A 15,754-nucleotide genomic window follows, 5' to 3' on the forward strand; every position below is an offset into this window, starting at 1 on the left:
AGCTGTTATAGACATTTGTGATACCTTGGAATAATGAATGAGGTTCCACCGTTTGTCCATGAGGAAGTAATGAGCTGATCTGGCCTCTGGAATGTTGAAAAACTCCAAACATTCCTAATGTAAAATGGGAAAATGAAAGTCTTTTGCAAAAGGCTGAATATCTGGTAGTCCATGTTCAAGGTCATACCTTAAGGAGAGCTTCAAATTGTGTATCTTCATGGACTGGCAACTGGGTTGGGATGTCACACTCGTTTTGTCCATGCACCACTAGAGTCTTGGTTCCTGGGAAAATAGATAAAAAGTTCACTATCAAAGGCAGATTAAAATGCAGGAATTTAAATATAAGTAAATGTGCAACATAAAAGAAAGATAGGCTTTATTAAATTATGTCCAGTTAGAACATCACTATTGTTAAACTATCATACAAAAATTTGATCAAAAAAAGAACCCAGTACATTTTTTTAAAAACAGAAAAAAATCAAATTCAAGTGAAGTTCGCAACTTAGCATATGTACCACTCAAGCCTCTAAATTGTATTAACAGCTTCCACCTCATATTAAATGATTCCTGGTGGACCACTGGCTGAATGCATTTTAAGAAACTCATGAAAATTGTACGGCATGCTTTGTTTCCATCTCACCTGGCATAGACGCTGTAACCAACAGTTTTACTTCACACTGCTCCTTCTTCATAGTCTGTTTCAGGTCTTTGAAGAACAATCCTTCCACATAGCCCACCACCTCCCACAAGAAAGTGAGTGTAGCTGAGATAGCGTCCATTCCCCACTCGCAAGGGGTTCGCACAAAGTACATGATCAAACCCACCTGAAGGAAAAGACTCAAAGTCAAGCCAAAGGTTAATGTTAATTGTCGTCATACACTCACCAGGTAGTTAAAGAGGATGTGAGAGGTCTGCGCAGGTAGATCTCCAATATTAAGAAGCAATTTTCTTAACATGTACATCAACTCATCCTGGTAAAGGTCAAGGCCCTGTTAAACATGGCAGCTTCCATACCTGAGCAAGTTTTTAAAATTTGAATTACCTGCCGGTTGCTCACAGTGAGTTTCTCCAGGAAATGACGGAGGACAAGGGCAGGATCCTCAATCAAGCAGTTCCATAATATTTGCTGGGCCACTGCACTCACTGAGGACACAAACAATGATTTCTAAATTGAAATAATTAAATTTCAGACCCACATACTTTCAAATTATAAGCAACAGGAAAGCAGAACATTCACTGAAAAAGGTGAATCCAAAAATAGCTTAGAAAACAAATACCGTATTTTCCGCACTATATGGTGCACCGTGTTATAAGGCGCACCTTCAATGAATGATATATTTTAAAACTTTTGCCATACATAAGACGCGCCCCATTATAAGGCGCTATAAGTGCATGCTGGTTTAAGATCAGGTAATTGTGCAATTTTGTAATTGTAATCCTGTGCAGTCCTTCGAGACATTTTTGTGATTAAGGGCTATTTACGGTAAATAAATGTGACTTGACCTGACTACAGTAGAGAATGTAGTTACGTTATGCAACCTCTAGAGGTTGCCACGCTAAAGGGAATGTCAACAAAACATTCAAAATGGTCAAACTTTATTGTTAACAAACAAGCTTTCCACAACTCCATTCACTCCCAAAATAAATAAACAGCCGTTTTATTATTTTCTCTGAGGTAAAGCATTTTCGTGACACATCTTTAACATCTTTGAACAACATCAAGGCATATCATTTTAATTTTCCTCCATTTAGTCAACACGCAAAAAAAAAACCGTCTGATACTGTTATTTTAAATGAAACGTTAGTGCAATCGCAATAAAGTGGCACTCGTAATGTGCAAAAACAACAAGTGCAAAACAATAACAATAAAGCAATTACATAATAACTGTAAAATGTAAAACGTAAACACACAAAAGAAAAACAAAGATCACTCTATAAGCTCCTCATCGACGAATCCCTCGAATTCTTCTTCTGCAGTGTTCGAATTGACCATCTCAGTGAATGGGCCATCCAACACGTCCGGCTCCGTTTCATCAAGGTCGTCATTAATTGAGTCAGTGTCGCTGATGTTGTTTGGCTGTTCGGGGACAATTCACGTCTTCTTGAAAGCTCGGACCACAGTTGAGACTGATATATCAGCCCATGCATTTACGATCCACTGACAGATGGTGGCGTATGTCGCCCGGCGCTGTCTCCCCGCACGTATGAAAGAGAATCGTTGTTTAATATTTCCCAGTATGCACAGCGCGAAAAATGGAGTCGGCGGCTGTTTCTCGTAGTTGCGAGACCTTGCGAATTTAATATTGAGCCATATATAAGGCGCACTGTGTTATAAGGCGCATGGTCAGCTTTTGAAAAAAAATTAGACTTTTAGGTGCGCCTTATAGTGCGGAAAATATGGTAAGTCACAATGTATTATTAAATGCAAAATGGAGGCTCACCAGCAACGCCGTCCTCTCGAACTTCCCCGTCTTCCATGAGGTGCACAATTGGGAGCACAGCAGCACAGATGCATGCTGGGAAGACTGCTTGTGGTGGCTGCAGCATGTGGTGTGTGGGTGTGTGTTCGGTTGTGTTCTCTTCATCTGCAAAACACACAGTTTGAATTGTAATCGCACTTTGGATACAAGAATTTTTAGAAAACTATATTGAACAATAAAAGTAAGTCTTACCTTCTGCACTAGCTAAAGAGCGGACTGACCACACTGATCCTCGGCGGAAAGAATAATTTCTGTGGGAGTTGCTGGAGGCACAGGACGGACTGACAGACAAACGACGAGACGCCAGGTTCACCACTTCTTCTGCTGGCAGCATCAGAGTAAAAAATGGACAGGTTATGGGTAAGAAAAATGTCCAACACACAAACTTTGTAGTATGTCCAACACATGCCACACCTTCCTCCTCTTGCTCAGACGGAGGGCTGCACGTCGGCTCGTAGCACGCCTCCTGCGCCACAGGGATGGCCGTGATGATGCTGGCCTCACGGCCCAGGCGTCGTTTCTCCTCCTCCTGTTGCAGATTCTTTAGGATGTGCTCTGCCCGTTGATGTGAGCGCGACACCGCCCGTGCTGAGAAAGATTTCTGTGGGGGCGAGATCAGGATTATGAGAGTTGGATTTACTACAAGCATAAAATATCCCTCCATCGGTTCTAGAGCACTCTGCGGTGATCCCGGGCAGAAATAGAAAACTTGCTGCATATCACGGCATTGGCATACGTGCTCGTACACATACAAAACATACACGGCAAAAGTCTGTCTCATCATGGCCATGCATACACAGCACAACACACAATGTCTGATGCATGCTGTTGTTTCCCTAAAGACAGGGCACATTTCTGATCAAGATGCAACTCCCCCCCTCCTGGAAACCTCAGAAAAAAATATTAATCGACCCCAATTGGAATTTTTTCAAGAAAATTTATATTTCCTGACATTTATCATTTAAGGTAAAAAAGATGCATCAGCACAAAGATCTGGACAGAAAACTTACTATGGCATGGACTGACTGAATAAATGCAGGTAACTAAAAACAAAGACAGATAAAGTGATAGAGGAAGGTCTTCATCAAAATCTGTCACACTTAAAATAATCATGCAAAATAACTAACATGGAGAAAAGTCAAAATTATCACTTTTTTGGCGATAGTAAGAAGTTGCTAGTCATTATCTGCAATAACACCCCCAGGGGTAAACTGGTTTTTATTCACAATTTTATTTTCATGCAACAACACCAAAACAATTCTAAAATGCCTCAACTCTCATAAACTGAATCGGAAATAGACTTATATTGTGATGTGCATTTGTCAGAAAATATTGCCAGGGACTGTTGCCATGAGAATTAGAAAAGGAAATGTTAAAAATGTTTGTAATCACATTCTTCTCCACTGGACTTCATCATGCAATGTTTATCTTTGCCAGTAATTTCCAATTTCTCTAAAGCAAAATGTTATCCACAACCAACTTATTGCCCCTCTTTCACTGAACTATGGTGAAACAACACACTAACACTCACATGTACATCAAGGCTCCAAAACCAAACAATACTAAATAGCTATATTGATGACAACAACAATAAAAATAATAGGGCACAGAAAATCTCTCAGTAATAAAGGGAATATGTATTTTCCAAGAATGTGTAATTGATTAATTCAGCTATAAATATAATATGCAAAAATATTTTTTCTTAACTAAAAAGGTATTTGTGGTACTCTTTTTATTTATGAACTGTTAAGAGTTTCCATTTATTTGGAAATAAGGCCTAACGTGGTAATGTTTTTTAAAAGACTTATGCACATCGATTGGTTTTATATTTCCGCTGGGCAACAATAACAACTTCTGGAACAACCAGAACATGTGTTTCAAAAATAGATACACTTTAATGTTGTCATCATCGTGCAGGGAAGTCTCAACTAAATTCCAGAATGTGAAAACATAAAAACAATAATAAAATAAGGAAAAAAAAATTACATCTAAGACCTACAAAATAAAATGTGTAGCTGTAAAGAATATAGCAACTAGAATGCATTTTTACATCCTAAACCAAGTTACTAATAAGATTTCATGAGGTCTTAGACTATTGATTAAGACATTGTCATGTCTTCTCCATAATAGTCTCCGATGGTATATAAACTGACTTCTAGAGGTTTATTCATTCTTTTTCAACACTACAAAAAAATATAAATTTACAAAAAAAATAATTATGAATAAAATAAAATATTTGGAAACACCAGTTTTTTAAAAGTATTTTTTTAAAGTTGAAAAAATAATATGCTACATTTTTGAGAACTTTGTTTTTCCAGGGAAAAAAAAGGTCATCTGTCAGTAGGATTGCTCAGGGCAAACATGATTGGTGATAATTAATATTGAGTCAATTTTTAAACCTTCAAAATTAATAAGGGAGCCTCTTCAAGTAACCTGAAATATATTTTTGCCGGGGTAATTAATGCAAATAAGAGACGGAGACTGTTTATAGAACATCGTCAACTTGACCTTTAAATGAACAAAATAAAAGAAACACATCTAAATGAAGTATAGAATGCAGGATCGGAAAAAAAAATCATCATCTATTCCACTGTTGTTGAAATAAAAACTAGAGCATGCAGACACTTACAGACTGGTCCTCATTTATTGGGTCTTGGACACTTCCTGTGTTCTGAGGAACCCATGGAGGGTCAAAAATGGGGACACAAGGCATGCCCAGTATTGGAGATGGCAGAGTAAAGTTTATGCTCGGTGGAGGAATCTTAAAGAAAAAAATTCATGTTACACGCTCATGTACAAAATTATTTTATATTAAAGTTTAGATTTTGTCTTTATGAAATGGCTACTTTGAATATCTGCTGGGCTCCTTCCTCCATGCGAGGCCACACCTGGTAGCGGAAACGCCATAGCGTATAAAATTTGAGGATGGAGTTAATGCGCTGGCAAGCTTCATTGTGCTGGAACTCAGCCATCATCATCTCAGTTACAGCGTCTGGGACTTTTACTGCGCACAGGAGGAACATGGCGGCTGTAGGGAAAGAGGAGTACAGAAGAAGAATGTTATTTTTATTATTGAATTGGTAAAAGCCCTAGGGTCATTCCAAATATTCTTGGGTAAAATTTGGTCAACAAGTGAAAAGGGAAGAAGCCATCCCAATCAAAGAGATGTCTACGTTTTTGGAATCCAAAAAGCTCATGGAATTTTTTTTTAATATCTGTCGTCTAATTCTAGAATGAAACTGTATACATAAATATTTACCAGCAGCAGCAGCCATGTGTTCATCCACGCTGAGCAAAAGTTCCCAGGCTGCAGGTTGAATGTCTCCATACATGTCATCAGTCAAGATGGGAGCTGCTTTGATGAGTAAAGACAAGGGAGCTGGCGATAAGCTCATCACCTGCACGAGAAACTGATTTTAATTGGATTTTTCTTGTAGATACAAATACATTTAGGTAGTGTCACATTTTTGACTTCATGTTCCAACAATGGTAGAAGACAAAACAATACAAAACCAGATACTTTACCTGGTTTCTGATGTACTTTAACATTCCGGTGTCTTTCTTCCCTTCGGTGTTGATTTCAGTGGGCCTCCTCTTCATAGACGGCGTCCTCAGACATGATTTGTCCGAACACTGAAAGAAAAGACACTCTTAGAGATACAAACAAATGATAATGTTAGTCCTGGAATATACCTCTTTGATTTTCTGTGCACGGGCACCAATGATTCCTGTGGCGGTAACCCCACTGTCTTCTCTTAGGCTGTCCACCGTCTCACCGTAAACAAGCTTGATGGCGCGGACCAGGCGTGCACAGGAGCGGTTGTGGTGCTGGTAGCAGCGTGGGTGGCAGAAATCAATGTGAGTGCAGATAAAACTTTGCTGGTTACACAGCAAGATCATGATCTGGAAAAAAGCCATATAAGAGATAAAATCATGTTAGACAAGAACCTAACTAGATGTACTCAATAAATTTGTCATACATGGAGCCAAGACATGTTGCGATGATAGTTGTCTTCTGTTCCACTTGAGCCTTGACCTTCAGGTTCAATGCTTGGTTCACTGGTACTGCCTGGGCTACCTGCATTAAGAAACAAAATGAAAGAAAATTATTCAATTTTTTTGTAGTTATTCTGCCTATAAATCCTATACATGCTATGGAGCACTCACTGAAACATTTTTCCTTGGCCTTTGTCTTACCAATGTCTGTGACGGTATCTCTGCTATTAGTCTGTGACAGAATCCCTTCCTCATTTTCAGACTCTGAATCCTGTCGGGACAGCTTTGTGCTTTTTAAGCTTCCTGCCCTCCGTATGGAAGATAAAGATCCCCCCTTTTTGACACGGAAACTTCGGGCTCCTTTGATTTGAAGCAGCCGTGAGCCTCCAATTCGAATCTTTCGTGTGGGTGCTGGTGGGCATGTCACAAAAAAGTAATTGAGACTAGAAAGAGAAACCTGAGCAAAGAACCAACCCTACAACACATCACCTGTGGCCTCCTGAGCCTTCTTGTCGTCACACATGATGTCTGACTTCAGAGTGTGGCTGCTACTGTTAAGCGAGTCATGGCCGTCTTCGTCATCGAGGATTCCTGCAAAGCTAATCTTCCTCTCATAGCGATGTCGGCCAAGCTCGGGGTCTAGACGCAAGCGGCAGCTTTCTAAATCCTAGAGATGATGATATGAAATACTAGTAGGTTTTTAGGATTGTCAGTCATTTATTTTCACAAGGCCAGGTTTCCCCCAGGCAGTAAGGCTCATCTGTGTCATCTAAGAATTTAAGGAGGCAAATGCAGCTATTCACTTAATTTTTTGTCAGATGGATTCATAAATAGTTCTTGAGTAGATAGATAATTCGAGATTGGGTTGACTTTGGCCAAATCAATTAAACAAAAAAATATTTAATGAGGCTCCCTGTGTGAAGTTTGCATGTTCTCCCCGTGCGTGGGTTACCTCCGGCACTCCGGTTTCCTCCCACATTCCCAAAAGTATAGTTCAGGTTAATTGGCTGGTTCAAATTGTCCCTAGGTGTGAATGAAGAAGTGAGTTGTCTGTATCTGTGTGCCCTGCAACTGGCGGGCAACCATTTGAGGGAGTCCCCTGCCCACTGCCCGAAGATAGCTGGGATGGACTCCAGCACCCCCGTGGCCCTACTGAGGATAAGCGGTGCAGATAATGGATGGATAATCAATAATTAATTAAGGAAGAAATAACATAGCATTACAAGTTCAATGTCAATTAAAAAAAATAATCTTAGTGCTTCCCTTCGAAATAAATTTAAATGAAAGATAAAAAAATAGGAAAAATACCACAAGAGGCTCTGTGCGGGGTCTCGGCAAACAAGGGAATGTCTCCCGCAGAAAAGTGGTGATTTCCAACAACAACTGGCAAGCAGCCATCTTGAGAGCAAATGGGCAGCCACATTTTGTTGGATTGACCGTGTCTTGTACAGGAAGGATAAAAACAATTAAACACATTAAAGGGAACAATACCCCAAAACAGAATGTGCATGGTTCTTACTATCATCTAAGTAATCTTCTTCCTCGTCCTCCTTCCTCATTCTTCGTTTAGCCTCCTCATCATAGATGTACCCCAGGATGTTGGCGGGACTCTCGCTGTCACAGTGGCACAGTTCACTCAACCGCGTGCCAATCGCCTAAATGAACGAACCAATGACCACACAGCATTTTAAGGGTAGACAAAGGAAAACCTATAGTAGTCATGTATGATTGGTGTTAGGGTAAATAAAGAGTCTTATTCAATATTTAGTTCTCCTTTAAGGTAAATGTAATTTTACTCACATCTCCCCACTGACAGAAATGTTTTGCAGCATTCCACTGTAGCTTCTGATTTCTTTTGTTGCCTACTATAGGCGATCGGCCCCTGGACATCCCTCTCTTGGTAATGTTCACGTGGTGGCCCTTCATCCACTCCGGCCAGTTGCCACGATTACAGCGATGGACAAATCGAGCACATTCAAGAAAGAGGGATGCTCGAGCCACAATTGGCGCTTCCTGGAGAGTGCAGAAGAAAAGATACAGTTGGAGGATATTGGTATTATAGAAATGCAAAAGACGATTCATGACAAATACCAGATCCAGAGCGGCGGCGAGGATTGAAGCGTCAGGAATGGTGCCCGGCTCGCAGCAGTTGAGCAAAAACTGAAAGCGTTTCATGCCCTGTCGAATTGCACCCAAATTGACCACATTTTTGTTTTTTATAGCTTCTTGACTGGCGGCAAGGCGTTCTTGGAAACTGTGGGGCCCTGGAAATTAGATGAAAAGCGAATTTCCCTTGCATCTATTGAGGAGAACACAATTGATAGCAACTGACGAAGGCTGTAGAGATGCAAAATTACCCATTGGTAAACCGTTGACATTCTTTGTGCTATAACTGCAAAAGTACGCTCCTAAAGCATGCTCTTCTAACATTTACCAAAGTGTAACCATACAAATTAAAATTGTATTTTGACACTGGAAACTGCCACCAAATATATCAACATCAAAAGCAGCGAAGGCATTAAAAGCTTCTTGTATGAACCACACCACAGCAGAAAGATGGTTGAAAATATAAGGTCCAAACTATCGAAAGAGCAAATAGGGGAATCTATTTTTAAATGGGGATGAGTAGGACATGAATGCAACACAAAACATTTTTACAGCAGAAACCTAAAAAAAAGCCTTTCTAAAAATAAACAAAGAGATGAGAGCAGGAGACATGAAATAACACATAGGAAGAAACACATAGAAAAAGAAAGAGGCAGTCAGCGAGTGGGCAAGGGGCAGCTGGGATTACAGGGGAGGTCTACCATCTTTCTCTTCTGTGTGGTGAAGCTTGGATGGATTCCTCCTGCCAGACCTCCATTTACCGAGCCGCTTGAAGAAATTCTCTTCCTCATCCCTGCCGTATTCTGGCCCAGTTGCAACACCCTCTGCCAACTTGACTGCGCTGGTAAACTTCACCTGATGATACGTATCCCAAAAATATAAAGGAAGAAAAAAATTAGAACCCCATTCATCCCACAGCTGAGAAAATACATGATAAGAGTAGTAAAACACAACGTCAGCTCATTTCAATAACATAGTAAATATGAAAACATGTAAGTCAACCCAACTGACCTTTGAACTCTGTCGTATGAAAGAAAGTCGATCTACTGAGCTGATATCTAATAAGTCCTCCACACCGTCGTTAAGCCCAGAAAGAGAAGAACGCTTGAGCCAGTTGCCTGGAGAGACAAAATAAATCTGTTCTCATATACTTAAATGTGAGTGCTGGTACAAAGTAACAGCGCACACACAGGTGACACACCAGGGTGGATATGGTGGACAGCATTCACATTATTTCACAACATGCAAGTAAAATCTATGAGGAAAGAAGATACCATTTTCTTGGATTCTTTCATCAGGTTATGTGTCTTAAATATTATCTTATCTTTCAGCCATTTTTCTTAACCCCCCCCCCCAAAGAAACAGAAATATCTCTTGAGACAAATAATAAAATATATGTCATATTTGCTAGGCCCCGCATTACTGGAAAAACTATAAAATTGCATGTTAACTATTCCATCTATCGATGACAATGAGAGTATTTATGTTATGTTTGATTAAGTGTTTTTTTTCTTCGTGTCCATCAGAAACAAAAAAAGTCTTGGTGAAATTAATTCATTTTATGTGAGTCATGTCTAGTGCAAAATTCACATTAGTCTTCTAATTATTCCTTATAAGTCGGACATATTATTTTCTATTTTTTAGGTTAAAAATTGAGCGGAAAAACATTGATACGCAATGAATCAGATAAAGCGCATAAAATGCAAAGAAAGTGCATAACTTGACCCTGGTCTGGGCCTGCATGCAACATCACTGCAGCCAACATAAAGGTGATAACATGAAGATGGATCCACTTCCACATACGTAAGACAGAGAAGGTGATGGGTAGGTGAACTTTCCCGCGGCATGCTTGGGTGTGTACAAGAAAAATAGAAAGTGGGAGAATGAAGAGAAAAGGTGGATATGGAGAGGCATTGCTAAAAGTAATGTAATGATCTGGTATTTGGCAACACATCAGAAGAATTTGGAATAGGTACACGAGGACTTGATAAAGGTTCCCTTGATTTGACATGAACGTTTTCCCCTAGAAACATTGCTGATTCGCCGAACTTACCTATCGGTAATTTCAGTTTCTTACGAAGTGAAATACGCCTGGATCTTGATCGGGAGCGACGGTCTGTAGTAGTACCAGAGTGAGCTGTGGTGCATTCTGAAGTGTCCTGTTCAGACTGGCTGCTTGTGTCACTTGCAGCACTTTGTGATTTGAACATCTTCCTCCAAAAGTCTTTCCTCCCCAGCAAAGCTCCTGGGATCTGATCCTCACTAGAAACAGACAAAAACAGCAGACAAATATTAAACTAGAATCTGCCCTCTCCCCCTGATCCTAACCCCCCAAAAATAGTCTATTGGTTTAGACCAGAGAGATAGCGATGTGACATGGATGAGACACGATGGAATGATGAACACTCACTGTTCGGGGGTCTGGGGGGGTCTGCTGGAAATGAAGCTGCGACACTCATCTGCAGCACTGGACACCTGACCCTTTTCCCCGGACACACCCGCCTCTGACCTGCATGGACAGATCCCGACAAACGAGCAGGGCTCTTGGGCTTTTTCCAACTCCTTTGGCCAAAGAACTTCTTTAATATATTTTGAAGTATACAATGTGCCAAAATTCTGAGTCTACATGTTCAGCAGACCATATTGTATGTGAAAAATAGGGAGTGACTCTGTTACAGCGCATATTGGAAAATAAATGCACAGAAGGCTAGGGTAATAATGGACAGAAAAGAGGGTCAACTAGGATAAGTTTCTCAAAGAAAAAACCCAGACAAGTGACATTTACGTCCAAGGTGGAACAACCTTGTGAAGGACATATTTACGCACACAAGACAGACAACAAATCAAGCAGAGATGAGATGTTACAGATTTGACTAGAATGAAAAAACAAAAACAAAACATAAAATAAGGACCTTCTTGGACCGTGCACTTTGCTGTCATCTTTCTCATCAGGTTTTTTAGTCGCAGTGACCTTCTCAGCGCTGTCCAGGAGGGCGCTTAGAGCTACTCGGCGGAAAACGTTTCCATGGGCCTCCTTGATGAACTGCACCAATTGTCGGATGTCACAGTACAGACCCTGCGGAGGAGGGTGTCATGCAAGTGTCAAAGAGCGACCAGAAGAAGAGGCTGGAGCCTGAGACTGTAGAGGGGATTTGGTTTTGGTAAAAAAAAAAAACAAGTACAAATCAAGCACCCACCAAGTTCTCAGGGCTGTGAAGCTCATGTGTTGTGGAGGCGCAGCGGGTGATCAGTGACTTGAACATGCAACCCACCACCACTGCCTCCATGTTCTGAGCCAGTGACTTGTTGTCTCCTGTCGTGAAATTGTTCCCAAACCCTGCCTTGTCTGAAATAAAGAGGGGGTTGGGGGCGAAGACCACATATCACACAGGGGTGGTTTAGTTAGAAAATTACAAGAACACCATTATTCTGTACAACAAGTTGGGGTCGGGGGCAAAAGAAAATGGGTCTGTTCAGCAAATGGGAGGAAAAGCAAACTGAAAAGGATTCTGAGTAAGGAACAAGAAATACATGCAAGTGACCAAGGCCTGCTCTTAAGCCGCATTTAGAGAATTGTTTTTATTTATTGGCCTAGAAAATGCAGATAAATTTGTGGTTGCAGGCGAAAATTGTCACTTTAGGGCAGAGCAAGAGGGGCAGCGATGGAAGGTTCTGCTCAGGTGGGTATGTTTATCACATCTCTGATATCAATGTTATGCTATTGATTAAATACATCATGTGTATCTACCGATGTTTCGTTTTTTCGCCCTCCTGGACCTCTCACCTGCACTGCCGTACTCTGCAAGAGAAAAGAGGCGGGGCACAGGTTGTGATTGACATCAGGCCAGCACAGACATGTACGGAAACCACCTCCTCAGAGAGGTGAACCCCAGAAAACATACATTGGTAAAAGAAACATACAAACATGTATCGTAACAAAAAAAGGTTGCAAGGCTTTCATCATCAAAACACTCATCGGTTCCGTCACTTGCCAATATATTTGGTGAAATTTTCTATGATGCCATAAAGCAGAGACAAAACCAATGTCAATGCAAAACTGAATTTGCATGTAGAGCGAGGCTCAATGTGTAGCAATAATGCCGCAGTTTGAAAAGAGATGCAATGGGCAAAGCTTTGGATTGGCAAGTGTACGAAAATGGATGAGCAAGGTAGGGAAAAAGTAAGGATGGGAAAAAAGGAAAGTACTGAAGGAAGGGTGCCGCATGTGGTGGGGGAGGATGAATTGTGGGAAGGTGCTGGGAAGCGGGAGAAGACCCCAACAGAGAGGGTCAAGTAGAGTTGGTGGGAAAACCAACAGCAATCGAAACAAAGATTGCACTGGAAAGGTAAACAATTCAGTTTTCGGAAGAAATTGTGACATCTGGATGGATTCCTGAATATTCCAGGGCATAACATATGGGAAGAATCTATGGAAATAAAGTAAAACGATTTTGCGAAATATTTTTGAAATTTATTTTGAATATGTTAGAGAAGTTGGCGATTGTAAGGAACCTGTTCTAATGTATTTCCATTCAACTTGAATTTTAGTACCACTCAATTAAATTTGTTTTGAACATATACCTAACAAAAAAGAGTGATTCAAGTCTTCAACAGCAGCTTCAAACACCATCGTAGATGTGTTTGCATCCACCTTTCACAAATTCACATACTCACTGTCGGTGATTGGCTCCATGCAGAAGCCCAACAGAGCATGGAGGAAGTCCACAATGTTATTTAGGGAGTCTTTGTTGACATAGTCACGCATTGTCTGGCGAAATTGCAGTTTATCCAGTTTGTAAAGGTTGGTAAGGCAACTTTGGGCCTGGAAAGAAAGAGTATATAAATTTGCATGAGAAAAAAAATGTGAGCACAAAACACACGCATCATGATGGTGAAAAAAATGCATTGAAAGATAAACACAAAGAAGATTCTGACCTGCATCCTCAAGCGATCTCCCGAAAGACCTCGGTGTCCCTCACCACATCCGTAAGCACAGCCCAAAGACTTTACTATTTTGATGAGCATAGAAAGAGCCAGTCGATGAGTGCTAAAGCAGGAGCTCTCCTCCTGTTTAATGTTGGATGAAAGAACTTTAGCAGCAAATAAAAGACAGCAATAAGAAATGTTTAAAAAATGTGCAAAGAACATTTACATTTTTTTTCATTTTAAAGTTCGTATCTATTGAATTTTCAAGATAAGACAGCACAACAGAAGTTGTAACTTAGACTGCTGTCAAACTAACCTTTTTGTCATTGTCCTTGTTATTCTTCATGTCATCTTTGCTCCCTTGCCCACTTCCTCCACCGCTCCCACCTCCGCCTCCACCCCCACTGCCAGTGTCTCCACCGCCTCCTCCATTTCCTCCTCCTCCGAGGTTGTGACCAACTGTGTCCTTGGCCCGCACCTCCTCATTCTCCTTGTTGTCAGGCTTGGACAGCTTTTTGCCCATCCCAGGCACAACACACAGCTGCAGCAGGCAGTCAATTATGTTGAGGGCCACATCGCATATCCGAGAGCTGATGTCATGGCTAAGAACGGCGTAAAGGGCACGCATCACAGCCTGACAAAAAGGCAGGAAATTTGTTCAAATTCATAACTTTCATTTTGAAAGCTCTGTTATTATTACCCAAATCTAGAGCAAATTAAGCTGTAACTTACTGTGAGGTCTAACATTCCGTTTTTTAGCACAAAGTTATTGGTGCCCTCAATGTTATCACTCTCCTCCTGGCATGAGTAGTTGATGCAAGAGTCAGTCAAACTGCGAGGGAGGTTAGCACAGGCCAACGGCTCCACGGGCATTTCCGGGACAACCACAGGGTTGCAGAGCCTTTTCATATGCTCAGTAAAGAAGTCGGCATAGCCCACATTAAAGGACGCCACAGTTGTGTTGAATGCGGCCATGGTGATGGTGGAGATCTGGGAACGAACTGCAGGTATAAGATGATAACCAAAACATTTATCTATTTCCTCTGAAAGATTCAAAGAAAATCAGCAAGAAACATGGGAATGAAAAACAAATACTCAGGGCATAGTAAAAATTACACATCATATCAAAAATGCCCAAAAATTAATTACCCTCTTTGATGGTGTTTTCACTATGGCTGTTTGAGTGGTCAGGCATGTCTCTAAGGAGCGAGTGGTGCGAATGCGAGTGCTTGGTGCTCAGGCTGTCTGCATCAGCAGCTGTGTCTGTGCTGCCTCGGCGTGTAAATTTACCTGCAACACCGGGAGAGGTTCCAGTATTTATGATTAAAGCGCAGTAAATTCTTATCTGAAAGAAAGTAAAGATGGTGATTTTGCATAGTCAATAATTTAAATGTCCTACATGTTTGTAAAAACAGAGAACAGTGAAAGAAAAAAACCCATATTTTGTCTTATAAAATAAGAACTAAGAATATAAAAACTTATGAAATAAATGCTATTGGAACAAGATTATATTACCTGAAAACATTTTACTTATTTAAATATGTCATTATTGTTTTAATAAGATGTCTTGCAGTACAGAAATAAATGTGGATGAATTATTAATGTGATGTGCAATATTCTGCTAGTATATGCTAATTTGAAATGTTTTATTGGATAAAGATAAGAGGGAATATTTGAATACAGTTTGGGACTGATTGCGACAAAAAGATCTGCAAGCAACCAAGGATGTGATAAGAGAAAATAGGAAGTTTAGGTTGAGGATTTTTATGCATACCCATTATGGTTGCTTGCCAACCTCCACGGTCAAGAGTACGCCTATCATCACCAAGGCCAGAGAAACTCCCAAATGAGAATGTACTGCGGGTAGGTGACACATCAAGGTGATCCTCATGAAGCAGGAAGGGGACACCCATACGACGTTGGCGCTTCTTCCCAGTGTGATGAAAGGGGATGGACCCCTTCCTCTCCCGGTCCTCACGCCGATTCTTAAACTGAAATAACACACGTAACCATATGTTGCTTCTTTACCTGGTACCAAAAATGACGGTCTGAATGAGCTCATCTGACCTTTTTAAAAATGTTCATTCCAAGGTCAGATGATAAGTCAGGTACAGCTTGGCGGCGAAGGTTGGTCAGAGAAACTTTTGTAAATGTCTCAGTGCTCAATGATTTTCCCTCTTCATTGCATTTAAGACTCAAATCCTGCCAAAGTAAAACACATTGCACATTTCCAATAGTTGAAAATG

General features: G+C 40.7%; 2 protein-coding genes across 16 annotated transcripts in view; one reads left to right on the forward strand and one right to left on the reverse strand.

Annotated features, from left to right (window-relative positions):
• The window catches only part of mtrf1 (mitochondrial translational release factor 1), a 155,181-nt gene that overhangs the window by 78,450 nt on the left and 60,977 nt on the right, over window positions 1–15,754 (forward strand). The window lies entirely within an intron of this gene.
• unc80 (unc-80 homolog (C. elegans)) overlaps window positions 1–15,754 on the reverse strand; it is a 54,492-nt gene that overhangs the window by 18,027 nt on the left and 20,711 nt on the right. For 5 of the 15 annotated variants that reach the window (XM_088332530.1, XM_088332524.1, XM_088332528.1 and 2 more), the window contains exons 9-43: window positions 15,576–15,710; window positions 15,283–15,499; window positions 14,658–14,798; window positions 14,241–14,509; window positions 13,825–14,142; window positions 13,518–13,649; window positions 13,257–13,404; window positions 12,331–12,381; window positions 11,780–11,928; window positions 11,495–11,658; window positions 10,993–11,091; window positions 10,636–10,844; window positions 9,594–9,700; window positions 9,284–9,437; window positions 8,568–8,740; window positions 8,277–8,489; window positions 7,996–8,131; window positions 7,785–7,918; window positions 6,966–7,143; window positions 6,678–6,887; window positions 6,461–6,558; window positions 6,174–6,383; window positions 6,006–6,113; window positions 5,740–5,878; window positions 5,327–5,508; window positions 5,110–5,241; window positions 3,491–3,523; window positions 2,895–3,081; window positions 2,673–2,804; window positions 2,442–2,585; window positions 1,043–1,143; window positions 885–971; window positions 641–824; window positions 188–282; window positions 25–114 (exon numbers count right to left, since the gene is read on the reverse strand). In XM_088332530.1, the coding sequence (XP_088188656.1) occupies window positions 25–114; window positions 188–282; window positions 641–824; window positions 885–971; window positions 1,043–1,143; window positions 2,442–2,585; window positions 2,673–2,804; window positions 2,895–3,081; window positions 3,491–3,523; window positions 5,110–5,241; window positions 5,327–5,508; window positions 5,740–5,878; window positions 6,006–6,113; window positions 6,174–6,383; window positions 6,461–6,558; window positions 6,678–6,887; window positions 6,966–7,143; window positions 7,785–7,918; window positions 7,996–8,131; window positions 8,277–8,489; window positions 8,568–8,740; window positions 9,284–9,437; window positions 9,594–9,700; window positions 10,636–10,844; window positions 10,993–11,091; window positions 11,495–11,658; window positions 11,780–11,928; window positions 12,331–12,381; window positions 13,257–13,404; window positions 13,518–13,649; window positions 13,825–14,142; window positions 14,241–14,509; window positions 14,658–14,798; window positions 15,283–15,499; window positions 15,576–15,710 (5,259 nt within the window). The remainder of the gene's footprint in view (window positions 1–24; window positions 115–187; window positions 283–640; window positions 825–884; window positions 972–1,042; window positions 1,144–2,441; window positions 2,586–2,672; window positions 2,805–2,894; window positions 3,082–3,490; window positions 3,524–5,109; window positions 5,242–5,326; window positions 5,509–5,739; window positions 5,879–6,005; window positions 6,114–6,173; window positions 6,384–6,460; window positions 6,559–6,677; window positions 6,888–6,965; window positions 7,144–7,784; window positions 7,919–7,995; window positions 8,132–8,276; window positions 8,490–8,567; window positions 8,741–9,283; window positions 9,438–9,593; window positions 9,701–10,635; window positions 10,845–10,992; window positions 11,092–11,494; window positions 11,659–11,779; window positions 11,929–12,330; window positions 12,382–13,256; window positions 13,405–13,517; window positions 13,650–13,824; window positions 14,143–14,240; window positions 14,510–14,657; window positions 14,799–15,282; window positions 15,500–15,575; window positions 15,711–15,754) is intronic. The other 10 variants (XM_088332534.1, XM_088332533.1, XM_088332536.1 and 7 more) reach the window with 8 other exon arrangements.

The sequence above is a fragment of the Urocampus carinirostris genome, chromosome 3, assembly GCF_059441175.1.
Source record: "Urocampus carinirostris isolate Australia breed hairy pipefish chromosome 3, RoL_Ucar_1.0, whole genome shotgun sequence".
In the NCBI taxonomy this organism is placed as follows: Eukaryota; Metazoa; Chordata; class Actinopteri; order Syngnathiformes; family Syngnathidae; genus Urocampus; species Urocampus carinirostris.